Here is a 22,220-nt window from a genome sequence, read left to right on the forward strand (position 1 = left end):
CACACACACACACACACACACACACACACACACACACACACACACACTTCTTCCTGATCTGCATACCTGGAATCAGTATTTCCCAGTAGCTAAGTAACCAGATTTTGGATTTGGATCACCTAGTCTGGGATCCTCCCTCTGCCATGTACTATGTGGGTTGGGCAAGTTACATTCTCTGAGCCTGTGTTTTTAATCTGTAATACAGGGGTCATAATAATACTTCCTACTGTATGCCACATTGTACTACATATAGAATAGACCAAATTAATATTAATTTTGATAGTGACAATGATGATGGTGATGATGAGGAGGAGGAGGAGGATGGGTGGATTTGATGGCTGTGATGATCAAGGATGATGATGATGATGATGATGATGATGGTGATGATGACGGAGGAGGTGGAGGATGGCTGATGAGGGGATAAAGATCCTCTAGTGAAACAGATCCAGCTTATATGTATGTGAGAATGCTATTCATCTGAATCCTCAGGCTCATCAAGTTTGACACTTTTACTTTTCCTCTCATCCATGGAAAATGAAATCAAATATGTTTAAAAGCTCAGTTAGCACACAATAAGAGTAGCAGAAGGTACATCGGGGCTTAGCAAGGCAAAAAGCAAATTCCCAAGGAGTCCTGCAAGACCTTTGTTGGGTCCCTTGTGAGATTATCCTCTTTTTGGTGCTCACCCCGACAGGCAGAGGAAAATAAGCTAAAATAAGGGTGCAGGGTTGATAGCAGCAGCCAGTTCTGTCTTGCTTCCTAGGGATGAGTTTCCTGCTCATTTATTTTCTCACCAAATATTTCCTGGGCCCCTACTGTGTGTCAGACATGGTGCTAGGCTTTGAAGATGCTAACTTGAATAACGCTCATCCTGCTGTTGAGAGGAGACGGAGAAAAACAAATAAATCAGCTTTGGAGTTCATGTACTCAGGTCACAGAAATTCAGTTTCAGTTGGACTGGCATGGAGCACGAGCATTGGTGTTGTTTTTATAACTCTCCAAGTGATTCTGTTGTGCAGCCAGGAGTGAAAGCCACTGGTGTGTGCAAAGGAACATTGGATGACATCTTGCAGTAACTGAGCTGTTGTCACATGGGGCCATGTGGATTTTAAGGAAATCATTTAGCCTCTCTTCCTGTGTCTTTATGAGAAATGCCGTCCATAAGGGTTATAACCACCGGCAACACCTCATCTCTTAGGTAGTTGGAATTAAAGGGATAATGAGTGTGGGTGTCCTTTATAGCCTTATAAATGGGTAAGTGAAATTAAAGTTGGTTTTAGACTCTATTAAACATCAGACCTTGATACCCATGGAGTCAGGTCTCACCCTGGGGACTCAGCAAGATCTGGAAAATTCTAGAACCTTACTTATCCCGGGACTGGAACACAGAGTTGAAAGCAGACACCCAGAATCCCACACCTGCCTTCCTCCCTGACTCTGTGTTTAAAACAGTTTTTTCTGCTTCTGCAGAGCAGTGAGCTTGGGGAGGGCACTGCTTTTGCTTCAGAACCAAAGTGGGTGTCTGAAATCTGTTCCTCTCCCCCGGCTGCACACTGCCAAGGAAGCTGGTGCCAGAGGTGGTCAGACTGATCTGACCACGAAAGGGCAGGCTGTCATGGCAGGAGGAGGTAAGTGCAGGAGGGTCAGCCTCTGCTATCCAGCTAGGAACCGGGAAGAACGTGCAGGACCTTGAAACAAAGGGCCATTTGGCATGTCAGATGCCAGGTCCTGGGAGTGTGGCCAAACTCCCCCATCACCTCCTGCCAGTCCCTAAAGCCACCTTAGAAGATCCCAAAGCTAAACGTGAGCCTCTTCAGTGCCTCGCTGTGCAATTATGTTTTGCAAATAACTACTTGCTTTCATCCCTCCGAGGGGTATACAGTATACACCACGGTGGTTTTGGAAGCTTAAGTTTCAGATGCCAATGGAAATGAAAGTGGCGTAGGGTAACTGCATGAGGTCCATAAAGGACATTGGCGATGTTTTCTCTCCAAAGTGTGACTCATCACTTCCTTCTCATGCAGCTCCCTTGGGCTCAGAATGAATGGGCTGGTTTGAGGAGGGAGGAGGGAATGTGAAATTAGCATGTCAGTAGATCTGGAGATACCGTTTTTTACAAAGGATAAGGATCCGATCCCCTTAGGTTTGTGGCAGTGTCCATGTGGTCTAGAGGACAGAGAATGAGGAGAGGGGTCCCTAAACTGTTGGAGTCAGACATGGATAAATGAGCCCTTTACTCCTTGTAGTTCATCCTGTCGTCACAGCAACCCTATGGGATGGTGCTCACGATTCCCATTCCATAAGCAAAGAAACTCAGGTCCAGAAAGTTTAGGTAATTACCCATGGTCACATGGCTAGTTAATGCAGAACCAGGACGTGAGCTCAGGTCTTATAGACCCCAGAGCCCATGTTATTCCAGCTATGAAGTTTGACTGGTGTGCATGGAGGGGTAAACTGGAGAGTCTGAACTGAATGTGATAGGCCTAGGGGAGCCACTGGTGACTATAGAGGAGAGGAGTGGTGTGATTAAAGCTGTGCTTTAGGGATTTCAATCAGGCAGCCGTGAACAAGGCAAGTTGTTGAGATGCTCAAGTCAGGAGTGAACTACGTCTTTTAGAGGGACAGGTATCATAACCCCCTGATGTGAGACACCAGAACTCCTGACCCAGGGGGGAAATATTGAATAATAGTGGGTGAAAATAATAGTGACGTACACTTGTAGAGCACATGATATTTGATGGGTACTGCACTGGGTGATTTTATACAGAGAAATCATTTAATTCTTACAACTTAATGAGGAAGTGCTATCATTGGCAATAGGGTAGTGAGGGGTGAAAAGCTTGGAATCGTTCAGGCAGGCAAACCTGATTCACTACCTGTGTGATTCTGAAAAAATCATTCTACCTCAGAGTCTACTTATTCATTTGTAAAATGGGGATAATACTAGTACCAGTTTAGCAAGATTGTTGGGGGTGGGATTAAATGAGCTACAACCTAGAAAGTGTTGAGCCACATGACTCTTACAAAGTACTCCTGGCATGTTAGCTGGTATAATTATTACCATTGCTATACCCATTGTACAGATGTGGAAACTGAGGCCTGGAAAGATGAAGTGATTCTTCCCAAGGCTACACAATTTGGATTGGTACCTGGGCAGTCTGATCCCGGAAGTTACACTACTATCCATTCTGGGGGGAAGAGATTAATGGGGATCAGAAGAGGGTAACAAGAGAGATTCAGCTGGGGCAGGACAGTAGGGATGGCACAGGGCAAGGGGTTTGTACATACTCTTTCACAGGGGGCTTGCGCCAAGCCAGCTCTTGGCTATTGAATGGCTATCCCTATAATTACCTTTCTCCTTTCTGAAGTTTAATGTGTAGCCATGCCCTCCTTTCTCTACGTAGAGAGCCAGATAAGGCTGCATTTGCTTACAGTTCTGCTCTGTGCTCATGGGTGCACGTACCTGGATATAATCATGTCTAACTCATAGTGCATAGAGCAGAGGTGTTGGAGCATCCCAAACACCACCAACTCCCACATCTAGCATGTTTGACCTCCACCTCTTCACCAATACCAGTTATCCCAAAGAAGTGGGATAACTGGTAGTAGGTTGTCTCAGAGATCCTTTTTATTGGGTTCCAACTGTGCCCTTAGCATACGTCCACCTGAGAACTTTCTCCGTTCCTCATGTGCTCAGGGCAAGATGCTGATTCCATTGCCTTTTGCAGTCATAATGTAAGTCTAGTGACCGGCTTCCTCAGAGGCATCTTTGCTCCATGGGAATGATGACATTTCTTTTGTAAGTAAGGTTGGAACTTTTCAGTCCCATCCCAAGAGACACCTGACAGTGCTTTAGGTTGATGACTATAATTGTCTTGAGACTTCACTTCTGTGCCGCCTTCTGCTCGTGGATTCTTTATATTGTTGCCTTTCGGGGTATTTAATGAGGCTCTATGGGCAGCTGTTGAGGCTCACAGGACTTATATATTCTCCTTCTTATCGATAAAGGACACACTAAATATATCTGGGCCTTGGATGGTGACGTGGTTCCTCAGGATAGGGGGATGATAATGTTGAACGTTTTTATTTTTTGGACATGACATTCGAGAGCCATATAAAAAAAATACAGCCTTGGATACTGAATCTCCCCTTTCACTTTGTGTTTACACCAAGGACATTTCTCTTGAGCTTCACTCACACATTCATTCACTCATGCACTCCCTCACCCTCCTTCTCCAGACGGGTCGTGTGCCAAGACTTCTGCCAGATTTTGGGGACAGAGGGATGAGGCCAGCAAAATCTCTGCCCTTAAGCAGTTCGCCACCTTGTTGAGGCGTGATAGAAAGTGATTAATCAATCCAAGAATATTGGATTTCTCCAAAAGCTACTGTGGGGGAAAAGATAATTATCCCAAGTCTTTAAATGTTACCCCATTTAATTGATTTAATGATAGGTAAAATTCATAGAACTGTAACGTTGGAAGCGGCCCAGAAGGCATTTATTCCTGTTTCTTCTCTCTGCCTTCAGGCCGTGCTGCACTCAGATTACCCCCCAACCTCCATGCACTTTAGAAAAGGGGGTTGTTTCTAAGAACGATAGCTTTTAGCCCTTTCAGATAAAACTTCCTAGTCAGTGAGCATCCACAGGGAAGACTATGCAGACTTGTTGAAAGACTTGACATGCACAGCTACTAAGTGTTGTTCTGAAAGACATGAATGGAATCACCCCCTCTTCATGCACACACGCACACACACACGAAATGGAATCCTCGTATTTGTACACTTGAGGGTGTATTAAATGCACATGGTACATACAGAATGCAACATGCAAGCATGGCTGCAATATGATAAGGACCCTTGGAGAATTCTTTCAGTTCCCAGAAAAAAATATAATCTCTGCATTTGTCAAATCCTGTTTTGCTGTAATACAGAGCCATACTTTCTGTTTAGTTGGCATTTTTGCACCATGCCAGTGGGTCCACAACATGGTTTAAGCGCCTACTCTATGCAGATCTTCAGTGATCCCAGGAAGGCTGTGGTGGTATGTTGGGAAAGGGGCTGGAAGTGGAACCGGAACCTGAGTTTGGACGCTGACTTAGCCATGGACCATTCTGAGCCTCATTTTCCCCAACCAACAATACCAACTTCATAGGATCATCACGGGATTTGACGAGTTAAGGAGTGTGAAGGTAGTTTGGAAATGGTGCCACTGTGGGCACCACCCACTTTTTTTTCTAAATGGAAGTTTGTTCTCATGATCAGATCATGACTTGGTGAGATGTTAGGACTATTAGAGACCCTTTAACCCAACACAAGTAACCGTGTCACTTCCCAGTGTAAGAGCATTCGGCATCTTGCCCTTATGCTCAGAATAAGGTCTAACATAGCCTCTGAGGCTGTACGTGATGGGGTTTTTGCCAAGCTCTTCAACATCATCTCACCCCCCCCTACATCTCAGGCCATCATGCATTTATCTCCAGTTCCTGGAATAGTCAAGATGTATTCTCAGGGCTTCTCTGACTATACTGTCCACTGGCTTCCCCTCTTCTGTACCTGGATATTCCTTCAACACCCCCTTATGCCTCTCTCAGCCCCCAGTCCATAGACGTTGCTCTTCTTCACTTTCCTTCCAGGTCTATGAAGGCAGAGGCCATGTCTGTCTGTCTTATAAATCATCATTTCTGCAAGCTCTAACATGTTGTTGCCATGTAATTAGGCGTTCAACAAATATTTATTGACTGAACAGAGAGATGTCCACCTAGCATTTATCATACTCTATATTACACAGGAATCTAGAGTTCAAGTGAATCTAGAGTTCAAGACTTTAGAAACACTCCTAAAATTGGCTTAAGTGAACATGGAACTTGTGGCTTACATAACCAACAGGTCCAGAGTAAATGGCTCCAGGCACGACTGACTCCAGATGCCCCAAGTATGTCATCAGGAACCTCCTTCTATTTCCTGTTGTTGTTTTATTTCTGTCGGCTTCATTTTCCAGTCATGAGCTTGGGGGCCAGATAGAGTTCATTCTATTGGACCCATCTGAACCCAGAGGGGTGGTGGTGAGATGAACTAGAGGAAAAATGAAGCTGGCAAAATAACAGATGTCCTTCACTCTTCCGGGCTGTGGGCTTCAAGTTCAGGGACCTCTCTCATCCCTGTGTTTCCAGTATCTGTTCCAGAGTCTGGCATACGGTAGGTGCTCCGGAATGTTTGTGAATGAACAGATGTGGGATTTATTTTCCCTCACTTCTAGGAAGGAGCTTCTTTAAGCCAACAAAGGCAGATGGTTGTGCATAAACTGCCTTCGGCCTCATCCTCTGTTTTGCTTTCTTTTTACCTGTTGGCAGGATCCAACGTCTACCTTCTTCCAGTTTGGAGCGTCCATCCAGCAGCAAGTCACCGTCATGCTGAAGATCATGCAGGATTATGACTGGCATGTTTTCTCCCTGGTGACCACCATCTTCCCTGGCTACAGGGACTTCATCAGCTTCATCAAGACCACGGTGGACAACAGCTTTGTGGGCTGGGACATGCAGAACGTGATCACACTGGACACGTCCTTCGAGGATGCAAAGACACAAGTCCAGTTGAAGAAGATCCACTCCTCCGTCATCTTGCTCTACTGTTCCAAAGACGAGGCCGTCCTCATCCTGAGTGAGGCCCGCTCCCTCGGCCTCACTGGGTACGATTTCTTCTGGATCGTCCCCAGCTTGGTCTCGGGGAATACGGAGCTCATCCCCAAAGAGTTTCCATCGGGACTTATTTCTGTCTCCTACGATGACTGGGACTACAGCCTGGAGGAAAGGGTGAGGGACGGCCTGGGCATCCTGACCACTGCTGCATCTTCCATGTTGGACAAGTTCTCCTACATCCCCGAGGCCAAGGCCAGCTGCTACGGGCAGATGGAGAAGCCAGAGGTCCCACTGCACACGCTGCACCAGTAAGAGGGGCTCTTTGCTTGTCCGCCAAAGTGGAATCAGAGTTTTGTTGTTGTTTGTTTAAATACTAAAAACGATATGTACTCATTGCTGAAAATGTGCACTGAAAATAGAGAATGTTGTGTGTGTGCCTGTGGGATTTGTTGGTTTGTTCTCTCCCCTCTTCCTCTCGTCTCATCTCCTTTTGTTTTTAAGTAACATCATCCTTGGTTTTCTGCAACTTACATTTTTTACTCAACGTATACCCTGGGAACCTGCACCTGAGATCTGTTTGTCTGTCTATCTATCTATCCGTCCTCTATCCATAGCTATATCTTAAGTATGTGTGTATATATAGATATATGTATGTATATACATGCCTATCTATATACACATGTATGAATATATGTAGATGTATGTATATATACATGTGCATGTGAATATGCACAGATATATGTAGATATACATATGTATGTGTATATATAGATATGTATGTATGAATATCTACGTTCTTTGTAAACTGCACATGGCATTCCTCAATAGGGATATACCATGATTTATTTATCCAATCTTCATAATAATAGAAATTTATGTTGTTTCAGCTTTTTTTCCATTAGAAACTAAACTGCAGTGATAATCATCCTTACCTGTCTCTTCGTGCACATGTGCAAATGTTTTTCTAGGGTTGATTCTAAGAAGTAGAGTTTTGTGGTCATGGAACAAGTGCATTTTAAAATTTAAGTGTCTATTGCCAAATTGTCCCACAAAGTGACTATATATTTTATGTTCACACTAGCATTTTGTGAAATCACTCGACTTCCCACATCCTCACCAACACGTTACATGTTGGGGAAAGTGCCCACACTGGTGCTCCTAGTCTCAGAGTTTGTATCTGAATTTCCTCCCTTCATATGGCCTAAGTGTTTGTTTTTTTGTTTTTTTTTTTTTTGCGGTACATGGGCCTCTCCCGTTGCGGAGCACAGGCTCCAGACGCGCAGGCCCAGCGGCCATGGCTCACAGGCCCAACCGCTCCGCGCCATGTGGGATCTTCCCGGACCGGGGCACGAACCCGTGTCCCCTGTATCGGCAGGCGGACTCTCAACCACTGTGCCACCAGGGAAGCCCATGGCCTAAGTGTTTTTGTAGGCTGTTGGAAATCTTGGCAGACATCACTTTTAAATCTGCATTGTATTCCATCATATGGCTGTATCATAATTTAGTTAACTACTCCCATCTTGGTGGACATTTAAGTTAAATTTGATGTTTCCGAGAAGTGTCATTGTTCTTTGTGGGCCATCATTATGGTTCAGCTGTTGATATTTAGAATGATCACTCCTACACCCATTCTGCGTGTGTTTGCCTGATGTTCGTTGATTTAATCCATGCTCATTCTTCAGATAAGCAGTGTAGCACCATGATTAAGGGACTGGGCTGTGGAGTTGGACTTGTTAGGGTTCAAATCTTGTCTTGTCCACTTTCCATGTGACTTGGACAATCATTTTACCTTTCTCGGCCTCAGTTGTTCATTGCAAAATGATGGGGTGTTTTTTGTTTTTGTTTCTTCTTTTTTTTTGTAATTTTTATTTATTTTTGGCTGCTTTGGGTCTTCGTTGCTGTGCGCAGGCTTTCTCTAGTTGCGGCCAGCGGGGACTACTCTTTGTTGCGGTGCGCGGGCTTCTCATTGCGGTGGCTTCTCCCGTTGTGGAGCACGGGCTCTAGGCACGTGGGCTCAGTAGTTGTGGCTTACGGGCTTAGTTGCTCTGCGGCATGTGGGATCTTCCTGGACCAGGGATTGCCTAGATGGTGGTTCTTTCACTTCAACATGCATGAGAGTCACTGGGAGGGCTTGATAAAACAAGACTGCTGGGCCCCATGCTCAGAGTTTCTAATTCAGTAGCTCTGGAGTGGGCTCTAAGAATTTGCAATTCTAGCAAGTTCCTGGGTGATGACGATGTTGCTGGTCTGGGGAACATGCATTGAGAACCAATGTTCTAGGGGTTGTCCTGAGTATGAAATGAGGTGATGCATGAAGAGTGCCCCTTAGCATGGGTGCCTCGCACCTGGCAATTATTTAATGACTGTCGGAGTGAGCAGTGAAGTTGCTTTGGTCATCAGAAAGTATAGTCAGCAGACCAGGTGAGTTTATTATCAGTAGAATAACATGTCACTCTAAAATGTCTCTGGAAGGTTTTAGGACTCTGAATCTGCTACAGTTCAGGGATAATCTCTGGTCTGCAGCTAGTGGGGTGTCTGTGTGTGTGTGTGTGTGTGTGTGTGCGTGCGTGCGTGTGTGCGTGTGTGTGTGTGTGTGTGTGTGTGTGATGGAGGAGGCTTAAAGATTTTACCTGAAACTGACATTTATCCGAAAAATGAACTCTTAGGTTAGGAAATCATGGTCCTTTGAAATTTTCCCTTCCTCTCTCCTCTTTCCCTCTTTAATGATCTTGTTTCTACGTTGCTACTTTCAGCATTTTTAATAATTGTCCAGGTATCAGGAAGGAACTAGGATAAATTGGTATGAGTCACGGGAGTGTCTTACAGAGGCAGGATTGCTGCCAGCCCAAATGAATTCTCACTTCCCATAATAAGTGCCTTGCAGCTGGAATATTCGTATAATTCTGATGGAAACATAACTCAATTGTAGGGCAATTGAAATATAATATATACAGGAAGAGGAACTTGAGAAGGATAATTGGCAAGACATTCAGATCTCTTTCTAGTGACCACCCTGAATTCCACTCCTTAAAAAAAAAAAATTCTACTCCTGTGAAATCCTGGTGTGCTCTTTCCAGGAGTTATGCTTTGAATGCAGCAATGTTGTAGGTGGTATTTCAGCCGCAGAGAAGTAATGCATTAAGTGTGGTAAGCCGTCATCCACCGCCTGGTTTTTTTTTTGTTTTTTGTTTTGCGGCATGCTGGCCTCTCACTGTTGTGGCCTCTCCCGTTGCAGAGCACAGGCTCCGGACGCTCAGGCTCAGCGGCCATGGCTCACAGGCCCAGCCGCTCCGCGGCATGTGGGATCTTCCCGGACTGGGACAGCGGCCATGGCTCACGGGCCCAGCCGCTCCACGGCATGTGGGATATTCCCGGACTGGGGCATGAACCCGTGTCCCCTGCATCGGCAGGCGGACTCTCAACCACTGCGCCACCAGGGAAGCCCCCACCACCTGGTTTTAATGAAACATTTCTCCACCCTTGGAGCACTGGTGGCGCTCAGCCACAGTGTGTAGGGCTCAACCAGTATGTGGGTTCTTCGCCACACTTCCCCACTAGCACAGTGTTCCTTAAGCCCACCCAGGAAAGAGTGGGACCTTGCGAAGCAAGACAAGGACCAGGAGCTGGAGAAAGCCCCAAGACGCAGTTTTTAAGAAAAGGATTAAGGGCACTATATCTCTATCCTCCATCCATCACTCCTTCTATCCAGCGAACCCTGTGCTAGCCTCTGGAATCATATATGAATTAACATATAACTTCTCAAAGAATGTACAGTCTGATGAAGATGGGGGAAATTCGTCTAAAGACAAACTCAGGTAACAAGGGCTTTTTTTCTTTTTTTTTTTTTTGCGGTACGCGGGCCTCTCACTGTTGTGGCCTCTCCCGTGGCGGAGCACAGGCTCCAGACGCACAGGCTCAGCGGCTACGGCTCATGGGCCCAGCCGCTCCGCGGCATGTGGGATCTTCCTGGACCGGGGCACGAACCCATGTCCCCTGCATCGGCAGGCGGACTCTCAACCACTGCACCACCAGGGAAGCGCAACAAGGACTTTTTTTAACATAGAAAAGAAAAGAATAGTAAAAAAAAGTAGAGTCTAGCAAGAGGGAGAAGATATGGGAACACATGTATATGTATAGCTGATTCACTTTGTTATAAAGCAGAAACCAGCACACCATTGTAAAGCAATTCTACTCCAATAAAGATGTTAAAAAAAAAAGTACAGAGTCTGATGAAACACCCACCCCCATACTCACCCCAGAGAACAAAGTGAACATGTCATATTTGTTTCAAATTTTTAAAAGAAATAAAACATTTCTGATAATGTAGAAAGTCCTGATTATACCTCTCCCCAGCCCCACTCTTCTCCCTTTCTCTCCATGAGAGAGAAAAACACCACAGTGAATTTGGTATGTATCTAAATCCATGTGCATGTTTTGTACTTTTGATACAGATACAGTGCGACCTTAGACCCAATGGGTAGTTCTTTTTAATATCATAAGTGGTATCTAATGTGCTGGAATTTCCTTTACCTCAACCTATGGCTCAAGCATGATCTATGAGGACACATATAAAACTAGTGTATTCATCTTAGTTGCTTTTTTGTATTCTGTTGTATGTGTTCTATCTTTTATTTAATCAGCCCCCTTTGATGGACATTTAGGTTGTTGACAGTAAGGAATCTTCAGTCTGGGTAGCTCAAGGCAGAGAACACATGTGTCTGCAACCTGATTCGGACCCATCAGCTTGAGTTAGGAGTTCTCACTTAAAGCTTTAAAAAGTTACATTTTCAGCTGGTTTAAAAAGTCTCATTTTGCAAAGCATCTGTAAACAAATAGCTCTCATCACTCCCACTCTGCAGTAGGGAGGATGCAAATAGCTTCAGAAGAGGTTCAGGTGAAGTCACGCCTGATGGTTTCATGGTGAGTTGCTGAGGGATCGGGGGTCCTGCTTTGACTGGTTGAGTTCTACATCTTGGGGCTAACTAGGTGTGTCCCTCAGTGGCCTTCACGGACGTTGCTTGTAATCTTATACACAGAGTTTGTACAGTTAAAATATTGTCACAATGGTTTACTGCTCACAGTGATGGACCAGGTACAAAGGGTCTGCTTGCCGGGTTAATGATCCTACCATGGACCTGTGTCTGTTCTTGTTTCAGAAAAAAAAAAGTGGGGAAAAGGGGAAATGTTCTTTATGTTTAATATTCTGGTTTTACAGAAGGCACTTTGAAAAGAGCAGTCAGCGTTTTCCAAAGTTCAAAAATAGCTCAGCCATGTTATGTAACCGCCTCCTTGCTACTGCAGAGTTATTAAACATCTGTTCCTTCACCAAGCACAGAGCACATCGCTGGCAACTCCTGGATCTGTGAAGGTAAACCATTACCTGTTTTGTTGGCATGGAACTTAGGCTGCTCTGTCCAGTTCTGTCCCAAGAACATCTCCGGTTCACTAGCGGATGGGGCCCCTCCGGAGGCAGCACGACATCATGGTCAAGAGTGTGGGTACTTGGGAGTTCCCTGGCCGTCCAGTGGTTAGCACTCCGTGCTGTCACTGCTGAGGGCCCGGGTTTGATCCCTGGTCAGGGAATTAAGATCCCACAAGCCGTGGGGTGCAGCCAGAAAAATTTGATGGAAAAAAAGTGTGGGCACTGGAGACAGGCTGCCTTGTTTGAATCCCTGATCTGAACTCTCCTAGTTTCAAGACTTCGGCCAAGTCACTTGATTCCTCCAAGTCTGCTCCCTCGGATGTAACCTGGGGATAAGAAAACTGTTGTCCTGTAGGCTAGAGCCTGGCATATGGAAAGCAATCTGTAGATGGTTACCATTGTTGATAAAATGTGTGTGCACATCTGTGTGTTTCCTCTTCCACTTTTACATTTATGAAGGAGGAGGTCATAGAAGGGAGACGGTGGATGCTTTTAAGACTTACACGCTCTTGCCAAAGGATTAGCTTGGGAGGAGCGTGGCCAGTGGGAAGAAGGGTAGAGAAAAAAGTGGAGAAAAGTTCACGGGCTGAGTGCCAGCTTGGTTTTGAATTAGCTACATACTTACCAAGTATAAGTTACTAACCACTCCGAACTCAGGCTTTTTTCCTAAAATGCCCATGTGTGTGTGTGTGTGTGTGTCTGTGTGTCTGTGTGTGTGTGTGTGAGAGAGAGAGAGAGAGAGAGAGAGGGAGGGAGGGAGGGAGGGGGAGAGAGAGAGAGAGAGAGAGAGAGAGAGACATTTCTTCATACCGTAGGAGAATTAAATGAAAGCATATATGTAAAACAGTTATCATTGTGCCTGGCATGTAGTAGGCATTACACAAACAACTGTGAAGTCATTATTCTTATGATGATGATTATCATCATTATTATTACTTTAATTTATACCTGTTATACTGCAAGCTGTACAGAGACAGGGAAGTGAGAGATGGAGGTATATTTCAATCTTGTTTGTTACCGATTGAGTTGTGACTCTGTGTCCTGTTGTTACCGATTGAGTTGTGACTCTGTGTCCTGTAGCTCGGCTCCCCTTTCAGTTGTGGAGGAGGATGTGGCAGTCGCTGCACTGGAAGTCAAATAGAAGCGCTCAGGTAGATCTACAGCCCCAACGAGGGGAAAAAGAACAACTTCTTCGGGAGAGCTATGAATTACTATTAAAGGGAAGTTATTTGGTTTTAATTGATGGTACCTGGCTTGACCATTTATGTGTTTTACATTAACTTCTTGATTTATAAAGTCCAGCTTCTGCTTTAAGAAGCAACAGCATTGTAAATTATCACCCTGACAGGAAGGGAAATGGAAGGAAGATAAATAAGGGAGAGTAAATTTAATTCATATCCAATTTACATTGATACTTTTTTCAATCTTCCTTTCTGAAATATCCATAGGAAAACTTCCTGGTTTAATGACCCGTTAAGAGACTGATCTGAACCTGGTTGGCATATTTGTATTTGATAATCAGAATTATCACTGTTGGTTTTTTTTTTTTTTTTTTTTGCGGTACACAGGCCTCTCACTGTTGTGGCCTCTCCCGTTGCGGAGCACAGGCTCCGGGCGCGCAGGCTCAGCGGCCATGGCTCACGGGCCCAGCCGCTCCGCGGCATGTGGGATCTTCCCGGACCAGGGCACAAACCCACGTCCCCTGCATCGGCAGGCGGACTCTCAACCACTGTGCCACCAGGGAAGCCCTGGTTTCTTTTTTAATGCCAATTAAGAGGCCTGCGCAGTTATAATTCTTTGCGTTATAACGTCCCTGGGTGAATGTAATAACTCTGCAAATATTTATCTGTGGGATCAGCATATGCTCAACAAACATTTCTGGCGATGACACCAGGTACCCAGGAGACCAAGCCATCCTCTGGGCCTGTGCTGTAAATCTGATTGGGAGTCTGGACTCGGGAAAGGGGGAAAAGACTGAGTCTCAAAGAGATATGTAGTGAGAGAATCCAGCAGCCTGTACCACATTAAGAACCCAAAGCGTATTCCACGAGGCTGTGTGACTTTGTGGAATGTGGTTTTGGATAGTGCTTTGTTCAAACCCTCTCATTATCTAGGCTATCCTGGGCAAGTTACTTAACTTCTTTGAGCCTCCATTTCCTTGATTATATACAGAGATAATTCCAACCGTACAGGATTATGGTGACACTTAAATGCACATAATTTACCTAGCCAAGCATCTAGGATGTAGTTGGCCCCCTGCAGATGTTAATTCTCCCCCTTCGCTCGGCCAGATGCACAGCTTGATCTGACACCTCTTGTGTCCTGATGGACCCACGAGAGGTGGGCTGTGCTCCCTGGGTGTTCAGCCTGAGAGTGAAGTCAACAGCCTCTCCTCAGCCTCATCTCTGTTTGTGGCACCTCTCCTGGAACACTGCCCTCTCTTTTTTGGCTGGAAGTCAAGAGCACCGTATGCCAACCCAGCGATGCAAGTCAATCATTTCCAATTGGCATCCAATGAATAGCTCGACAAATGGTGGAAACCCAGTGCTGGCAACTTGAAAGGGTCAGAAATTGTCCGTGCCTTTACCTTGAAGGAAAGGTGGTTTGGGTTGTTTTGGGGTCACACATAAAGCATAAATATTGTTCAAATTTGCCTTAGGCCAGATTCAAATCTTTGGATTTTGGAACCAGCATGCCAACAAAAATACGTATTGATCTTTTCCCTACGTATTTCCTTTTATCCTTTTTTGAATACTAGGGAAGCTTTCATTTTGAAACTTGTTAATTTGGTGACATATACTAATGATTTGCTACAGCTTCCTTCTGTGAAAGGATTATGCGAAGAAAAGCACCATTTTCACTACTCTGGTGCCTGCTAACAGAGTATATTGGGAGCAAGGGGTTTTAATGTGTAAGCACAGGGACAAGTTAGGAGATTAAGACCTAAATCTGTGTAATGCTATAGATTCAGAGGGAAGTGGGTGGGCTTATGCATGTTTCGGAAGTAAAATTAACAAAACGTGATGGATGGATATGAAATGATAGAAGAGATTCAATAATACTTCTTCACTTGTACAGCTGAATAGATGGCGGTACCTTGCACAAAATTGGAGAAGAAACAAATTGGGGGAGAGTGAGACAGGAACAGCATCTAATTTCAGACATGTTCAGTTGAACATACTTTGTAGACATCCAAGTGGAAATCTCAAGTAGGCAATTGGAGAAAAGAGTCTGAGTTCAGGCTGAAAATCTAACACACAGGTTTTGAGCTTACTGATGCCAGTTAAAACCTCAGGATTGGGTGAGATCATCTAGGGGAGAATGAAGACTCAGAAGAGTGATCAGGTTCCAACCTTAAGGAACTTCAGCATTAATTGGTAAATAATCCCTGAGGGGAAGGAGAATACTGGAGGAAACGAGTTGGGCTGTGAATTTCGGCTGCCTTTTCCGCCTTGGAGACTCTCTATTCTCAGCCTTGATTTTGTTGTGGAGCCTAGTGGGTGTCTGTACAATGTCTGTTATATGCTAGACATCATGATGGAGGCTATGGACCTTCCAAAGATCTATAATCCACAAGCATTGTTAATCTATCTGGGCTTAGTGCAACCTAGGAGAGTTAAATAATCTGACCAGAAGTTTTAACCAATATGTGGAAGAAGTAAAATTTTATCACATGATGAACTGCCAAGCAAATCATCAGAGCAGTGAATGCTTTGAGTTAAAGGAAACCAATACCATACTGGGCTGGATCCATGACATAGGTGGCGAGCCAAGCTTTGGGTCTGAAGAGACGAGGAGGTCATACTCAGGAAGGGGGAAAAAACCTCTGCTTTTGTTTCATTCTTGACATGATCTGGAAAACATCTGATGCCGCACAAAACAAGTTAAAAATCCTTTCCACCACAAGAGAGGAGCATATGGCAAGGTGTGAAGGGCCAGTTCATTTATAAGCTGTCCTTTGCTTTCCTGGAAGGGTGTCTGTCTATACCCCTCCTCCTCGTATGTAGGACAGAAGCCCTCCTTGTCATTCCTTCCAGGTGGGAGCTAGACAGCCAGAACGGGCCTCTCCACCTGTTCTTTGCCTTTGTCCTCTTGCTTTCCTGCTCCCCGCTTCTCCTGCCTCCGTGTAGATGCTGCCTGCCTGCAGGTGTGACTGAGCCCCTGTGCAGGCTCCTGGTGCCTCAAAGCCTGGCATGGATCGCAGGGACAGAGGAGTCACTGTCAGCTTGGTGATGCTAACTGGGTTCTGCGTGGGCAGGGGAGGCCAGCCACATTGCTACACAGGCCTCAAAGTGTGGTGAATGAACTGGCTGATCTGCTGATGTCTGGTATACTCTTGTCCAAATCCCCATAGCCAGTTCCTGAGGGTTTGCATCATTTGATTAAATCCTATCCAAACACAAGGAATAAACATATATCACTGTTTCCTACACAGTGGAGGACAGCTGTCCTGAGACACATGCTCATTTCCTTTTCATTTCCATCCCTGTTAATAAAAGGAAGTTTCAACAATTTAATTAATACATCATTATGTGTTGGGGGGGAAGGGAAACTTCAAGTTTCGTAAGTTACATTATGGAAGCATAGATAGATAGATAGAAGTATAGTTGATTCACGATGTGTTATTTTTTGGTGTACAGCAAAGTGATTAAGTTTTATATATATAATATATATATATATAAAATACATATATTCTTTTTCAGATTCTTTTCCATTATAGCTTATTACAAGATATTGAATATAGTTCCCTGTGCTATACAGTGGACCTTGTTGTTTAATTTGCAGCAACATTGGATGGACCTAGAGATTATTATAGTAAGTGAAGTAAGTCAGACAGAGAAAGACAAATATCATATGATATCACTTACATGTGGAATCTAAAAAAGTGATACAAATGAAACTATTTACAAAATAGAAATAGACCCACAGACATAGAAAACAAACTTATGGTTACCAAAGGGGAAAAGGGAGGAGGTATAAGTTGGAATCATATATATTTTAAAATCGGATGTAATGGAAATGTTAAAATACTCTAATGATACAACCTACCATGTATTAAGTCCCTCCTATGTGCCAGTCACTTTAAATACATTATCTTTTATCCTTAGGTATGAGTTAGGATGTTTTTGCTGCAGGTAATAATCAACTAAATTCAGTTATGTGATTGAGTTATTTGATTGGAATTCTAGACACAGGGTGGACTTCAGATGCAGTATGCTCAAGGTTCTGGTTCTTTCCCCTGTGATCGCTTGACTCTGCTCTTTTTTTTTTCAAGATAAATTAATGTCATAATAAGTTATTTAAAATCCATATGCAGTCACACAACTAAACTTCATAATTATCTCTTCTTGGATAATAATAAAGAATTTGTCCTGTTAAACTCTTCCCTTTGGTTGTTTAGAATCTAACATCTTCTTATTGGATGCTTAGGTAATTAAATGACAGCTTCAAATATAAGATCTTATCATAAACATATATTAAATTTAGTTTCAATTTAATGAAATGCAAACATTTGTAATTTGGGATTTAGGACAATTCAACTCACGGAAATATTTTTTAAAAACTTCACACTCCGGGGCTTCCCTGGTGGCGCAGTGGTTGAGAGTCCGCCTGCCGATGCAGAGGACACGGGTTCGTGCCCCAGTCCGGGAAGATCCCACATGCCGCAGAGCGGCTGGGCCCATGAGCCATGGCCGCTGAGCCTGCGCGTCCGGAGCCTGTGCTCCGCAACGGGAGAGGCCACAGCAGTGAGAGGCCCGCGTACTGCAAAAAAAAAAAAAAATAATAATAATAAAAACTTCACAGTCTGTATTTTATTATGTGAAAATTAAACACAATTTATCACAACATACAATACTTTAACTGTAAAAGTGTCTCATGCCTACAGAATACTAGAGGTTAGTAAGAATCCTCTTCCTACACAAAGAGACCTCTAAATGGCTTTATATTTTTCTACTTAGGATATGAACTTGACTCTGCCCTTTGAGGAGTATAGTCCTCGTTCTCAAAGTGCTTCCTTCATGACCTTAAGCTTGCTGTCAGAAACATCTCAGATGACTTCTTTGTTCGTGGCCAAATTAGGTCATGTGCCCATCTTTGAGCCAGTAATAACCATTTTGAAAATGCCATGTACTGACCGGCTTAATTTCAGACAGCTAACCCAATCCCTGAGAAGGCAAATAGGATTAAGTTACACCAAACCAGACCTACTCTTAGAACTGAGATGGGGTAAGCTTCCATTCCTCCAAGTCCCATGGATTCTTATAGGAAACATGAAGTCTCAACAAATGTGATTTCTATTAAGAGTGAGGAAGAGGGAAATGGATTCTGGATAGATTACCAGCAGGTCAATTATAAATCATAACTCATATTACAGGTGAGGAAATCGGGGACTAGAGAAGTTACATAACTTGGCCAAAGCCATACAGCTAATACAAAATAAAGCCAGACTTCAAATCCAGTTTTGTTTGGATCTAAACTCCACTACACTACTTTAAAAGCTTGCAAGTTGACTTGAAGTTGCGGTATGTCTTTTTTGACTTGAATGTTTTTACTGTTTTCAAAAATTGAATAAATTCCAACATGTAAAACTTGTAAGATTTCACAAAAAATTATATGTTTAGCTAATCTTGAAAAATATGAAAAGCTGATAATGATAATCCGACATTCCTATCTGGAAGTCTTAAAAGTTGGGACTCTAGATGTTGGGTCCAAACCTTCACTCTTCAGGGAGAAGCTGGAAGTTGTAAGTTCCCTCCTGATTGTATATTGCTGTGCTGGGGGTAGAGTATATGGTGAGAATGTGTCTCAGCCTTTCCTACACATTTGGATGTGGGTATTTTGTTGTTCACTTGATGTGTAGTTCACTCAGCTAGTTTCTGGATTTCTTTCAGAAAGAATTGCTTCATAGCTGTAGATTCAGTGTACCCATAGGAGGAAGTGAGTTTGGGAGCCTCCTATGCTGCCATCTTGTACCAGAACCTTCCTCCTACCTGGAGATGTTCAACTGGACATGGGAAATGACCTTTAGATCAAGAAGGGCCTTCCCAGTTCACTTTAGTCCCCACCTGGACTACTTATTCATATTACCTCCATAGCCTCTTTCAGTGTTTGTTTTATCATAAGATGTATATTTATTACTTTTATCATAATCATCATTATTTATAAGCATTGCCAAAACAAGACCTTGATGAACCTTAAGACTGGTAGATGTTCAAATGAGTGATGACAGGAAGTTTCGATATCTCACTTACAAGGATCACCTTTGGGACTAAGTGGTCTTTTTTTATGGCCCTAGGTCATAAATCTACTTCTCTGTTCAACTTACAGGTGAGAATTTGAGTTGTTTGTGCCAAGTGGCTTGCCCAAAGGCAAGAACTTATTGAATTACCTAGAGAGAGTTCCCACTCATCAGATTGGATTAATTTGTAGATGTTCCTCTAAAACTGGAAGAAAACATTTGTTCTGGTAGGGGGTAGGGATAGGTATCCAGCTTTTCTACAATATCCTGAAATTTGTCAAATAAACAGCAAACGAGGGAGTCTGATGGAACCCACGCTACTTGTGAAGGATTGTTGCTGAAAATGTCAGTGTATCATCTAAACCTCGTGAAGACTATGGTTCAAATCTGATTTTTCTTTTTTATGGCTCAGATTCATAAAATATATTATTAGCTGTAACAAATTATTTTCAACTGGTGTTATAACATTAAAATGTAAATTCTCTATGCTTTATTACAGATGAGGAAAGTGAGGCCTGGAAGACACAGGGCTCATTTTTCATTAATGAGAGACTGGCTAATGGCAAAGACATGCTAAGCCTAAGTTTTCTTTGCCCCAGACCCAGATGTGTTGCTCCACTGAATCAGTCCTCTTTCCTTCTAGGTCCTTTGTGATTAATGATAATAATGTGGTGATGAGAATGATGATGATGGTGGTGGCGGTGGTAATAATGATGGTGGTGATGATGATCGTGAAAATGAACTCCAGGGACTTTGTCCATTTTACTGGTACACCAGTACCCAGAATAGTGTAGACACTTAAATATGTGTTGAATGAGTGAATCATATAATTGCTAACACAGCGCTTGCTCTGATCTAAGAATTTTTACACACATTATCTTGTATTCTCACAACTCTATTTTTGCTAGAGAAAAAAAAATCTCAGAGAGAAGATTGACTTTTCCAGTGTCACTTAATGGTAGAATCAGGATCAAGATTGCCTCTCTGACCCTCTGATTCTCTGGCCTCTCAGGGAAAGAGGACATCCTAGGTGTGCTTTCATGAGACCTTAGAGGTCTTACATTGTCGTAAAGTGCGTACAAAGATCCTTCCGTTGTGGGCGGGAGTCATTTTGCTTTTCTTAGAAATTAATTTATCACAAAAATGTGATGCATGGGATTTCATTTTATAAACCACAAAACCTTCCTGAAAATGTTAATAATATCCTCACCATCAATATCAGTTATTATTATTGTCATTATCATAGAGATTGATATTTGGCATTGCCAAGAATAAAGCAAGTGGAGAACAAAGGGGAGAAGCTGATCTTTCTTGGGAGAATTTTTATGAGAATAGTCAAAAGCTCAATTGCAGAGTCATCAACTCTCTTTAAATTAGTTCTAGAATGAGTCCCTTCAGATTTTGTGCCTCCCTGAGGAATGCCAGTAAATATTAATTGGATGCAAAGAATTGAGCAAAAATGTCAGCAAGGGAATCTCAGTAATTCTGGCTAGGCAGAAGGAAGGAAGTAAAAGGTAGAAAGGAAGAGGGAAGCCAATATTTAATTTTGACACTGGGTGCATGCCAGGTCATAATGGGGTTATCTGCCTTGATTTTTCCTTTTTAAATAATCTTATTTGTAATAGGATCCAATTTTTTTAAATGAATTTATTTATTTTTGGCTGCGTTGGGTCTTTGTTGCTGGGCACGGGCTTTCTCTAGTTGCGTCGAGTGGGCGCTACTCTTAGTTGCGGTGTGTGGGCTTCTCATTGCGGAGCACGGGCTCTAGGTGCATGGGCTCAGTAGTTGTGGCTTGTGGGTTCTAGAGCGCAGGCTCAGTAGTTGTGGCGCACCAGCTTAGTAGCTCTGTGGCGTGTGGGATCTTCCTGGACGACCAGGGATTGAACCCGTGGCCCCTGCGTTGGCAGGCAGATTCTTTTTTTGTTGTTTTGGAAAGCAAAAGGGTTTTTCTTAACGTCTTTATTGGAGTATAATTGCTTTACAACGGTGTGTTAGTTTCTGCTTTATAACAAAGTGAATCAGCTATACATATACATATACCCCCATATCTTCTCCCTCTTGCATCTCCCTCCCTATCCCACCCCTCTAGGTGGTTACAAAGCATTGAGCTGATCTCCCTGTGCTATGCGGCTGCTTACCACTAGCTATCTATTTTACATTTGGTAGTATATATAAGTCCATGCCACTCTCTCACTTTGTCCCAGCTTACCCTTCCCCCTCCCCGTGTCCTCAAGTCCATTCTCTACGTCTGTGTCTTTATTCCTGTCCTGCCCCTAGGTTCTTCAGAACCATTTTTTTTTTTAGATTCCATATATATGTGGTAGCATATGGTATTTGTTTTTCTCTTTCTGACTTACTTCACTCTGTGTGACAGACTCTAGGTCCATCCACCTCACTACAAATAACTCAATTTCATTTCTTTTTATGGCTTAGTAATATTCCATTGTATATATGTGCCACCTCTTCTTTATCTATTCATCTGTCGATGGACACTTAGGTTGCTTCCATGTCCTGACTATTGTAAATAGAGCTGCAATGAACATTTTGGTACATGACTCTTTTTGAATTTTGGTTTTCTCAGGGTATATGCCCAGGAGTGGGATTGCTGGGTCGTATGGTAGTTCTATTTTTAGTTTTTTAAGAAACCTCCATACTGTTCACCATAGTGGCTGTATCAATTTACATTCCCACCAACAGTGCAAGAGGGTTCCCTTTTCTCCACACCCTCTCCAGCATTCAGTGTTTGTAGATTTTTTGATGATGACCATTGTGACTGGTGTGAGGTGATACCTCATTGTAGTTTTGATTTGCATTTCTCTAGTGATCAGTGATGTTGAGCACCCTTTCATCTGTTTGTTGGCCACCTGTATGTCTTCTCTGGAGAAATGTCTATTTAGGTCTTCTGCCCATTTTTGGATTGGGTT

General features: G+C 43.4%; 1 protein-coding gene across 2 annotated transcripts in view; it reads left to right on the forward strand.

Annotated features, from left to right (window-relative positions):
• The window catches only part of GRIN2A (glutamate ionotropic receptor NMDA type subunit 2A), a 367,711-nt gene that overhangs the window by 206,494 nt on the left and 138,997 nt on the right, over positions 1–22,220 (forward strand). For both annotated transcript variants that reach the window (XM_027118303.1, XM_027118304.1), the window contains one exon: positions 6,350–6,942. In XM_027118303.1, coding sequence (XP_026974104.1) covers positions 6,350–6,942 — 593 coding nt within the window. The remainder of the gene's footprint in view (positions 1–6,349; positions 6,943–22,220) is intronic.

The sequence above is a fragment of the Aethalodelphis obliquidens genome, unplaced genomic scaffold, assembly GCF_003676395.1.
Source record: "Aethalodelphis obliquidens isolate GAN/ISIS:26980383/991018 unplaced genomic scaffold, ASM367639v1 scaffold18, whole genome shotgun sequence".
NCBI lineage: Eukaryota > Metazoa > Chordata > Mammalia > Artiodactyla > Delphinidae > Aethalodelphis > Aethalodelphis obliquidens.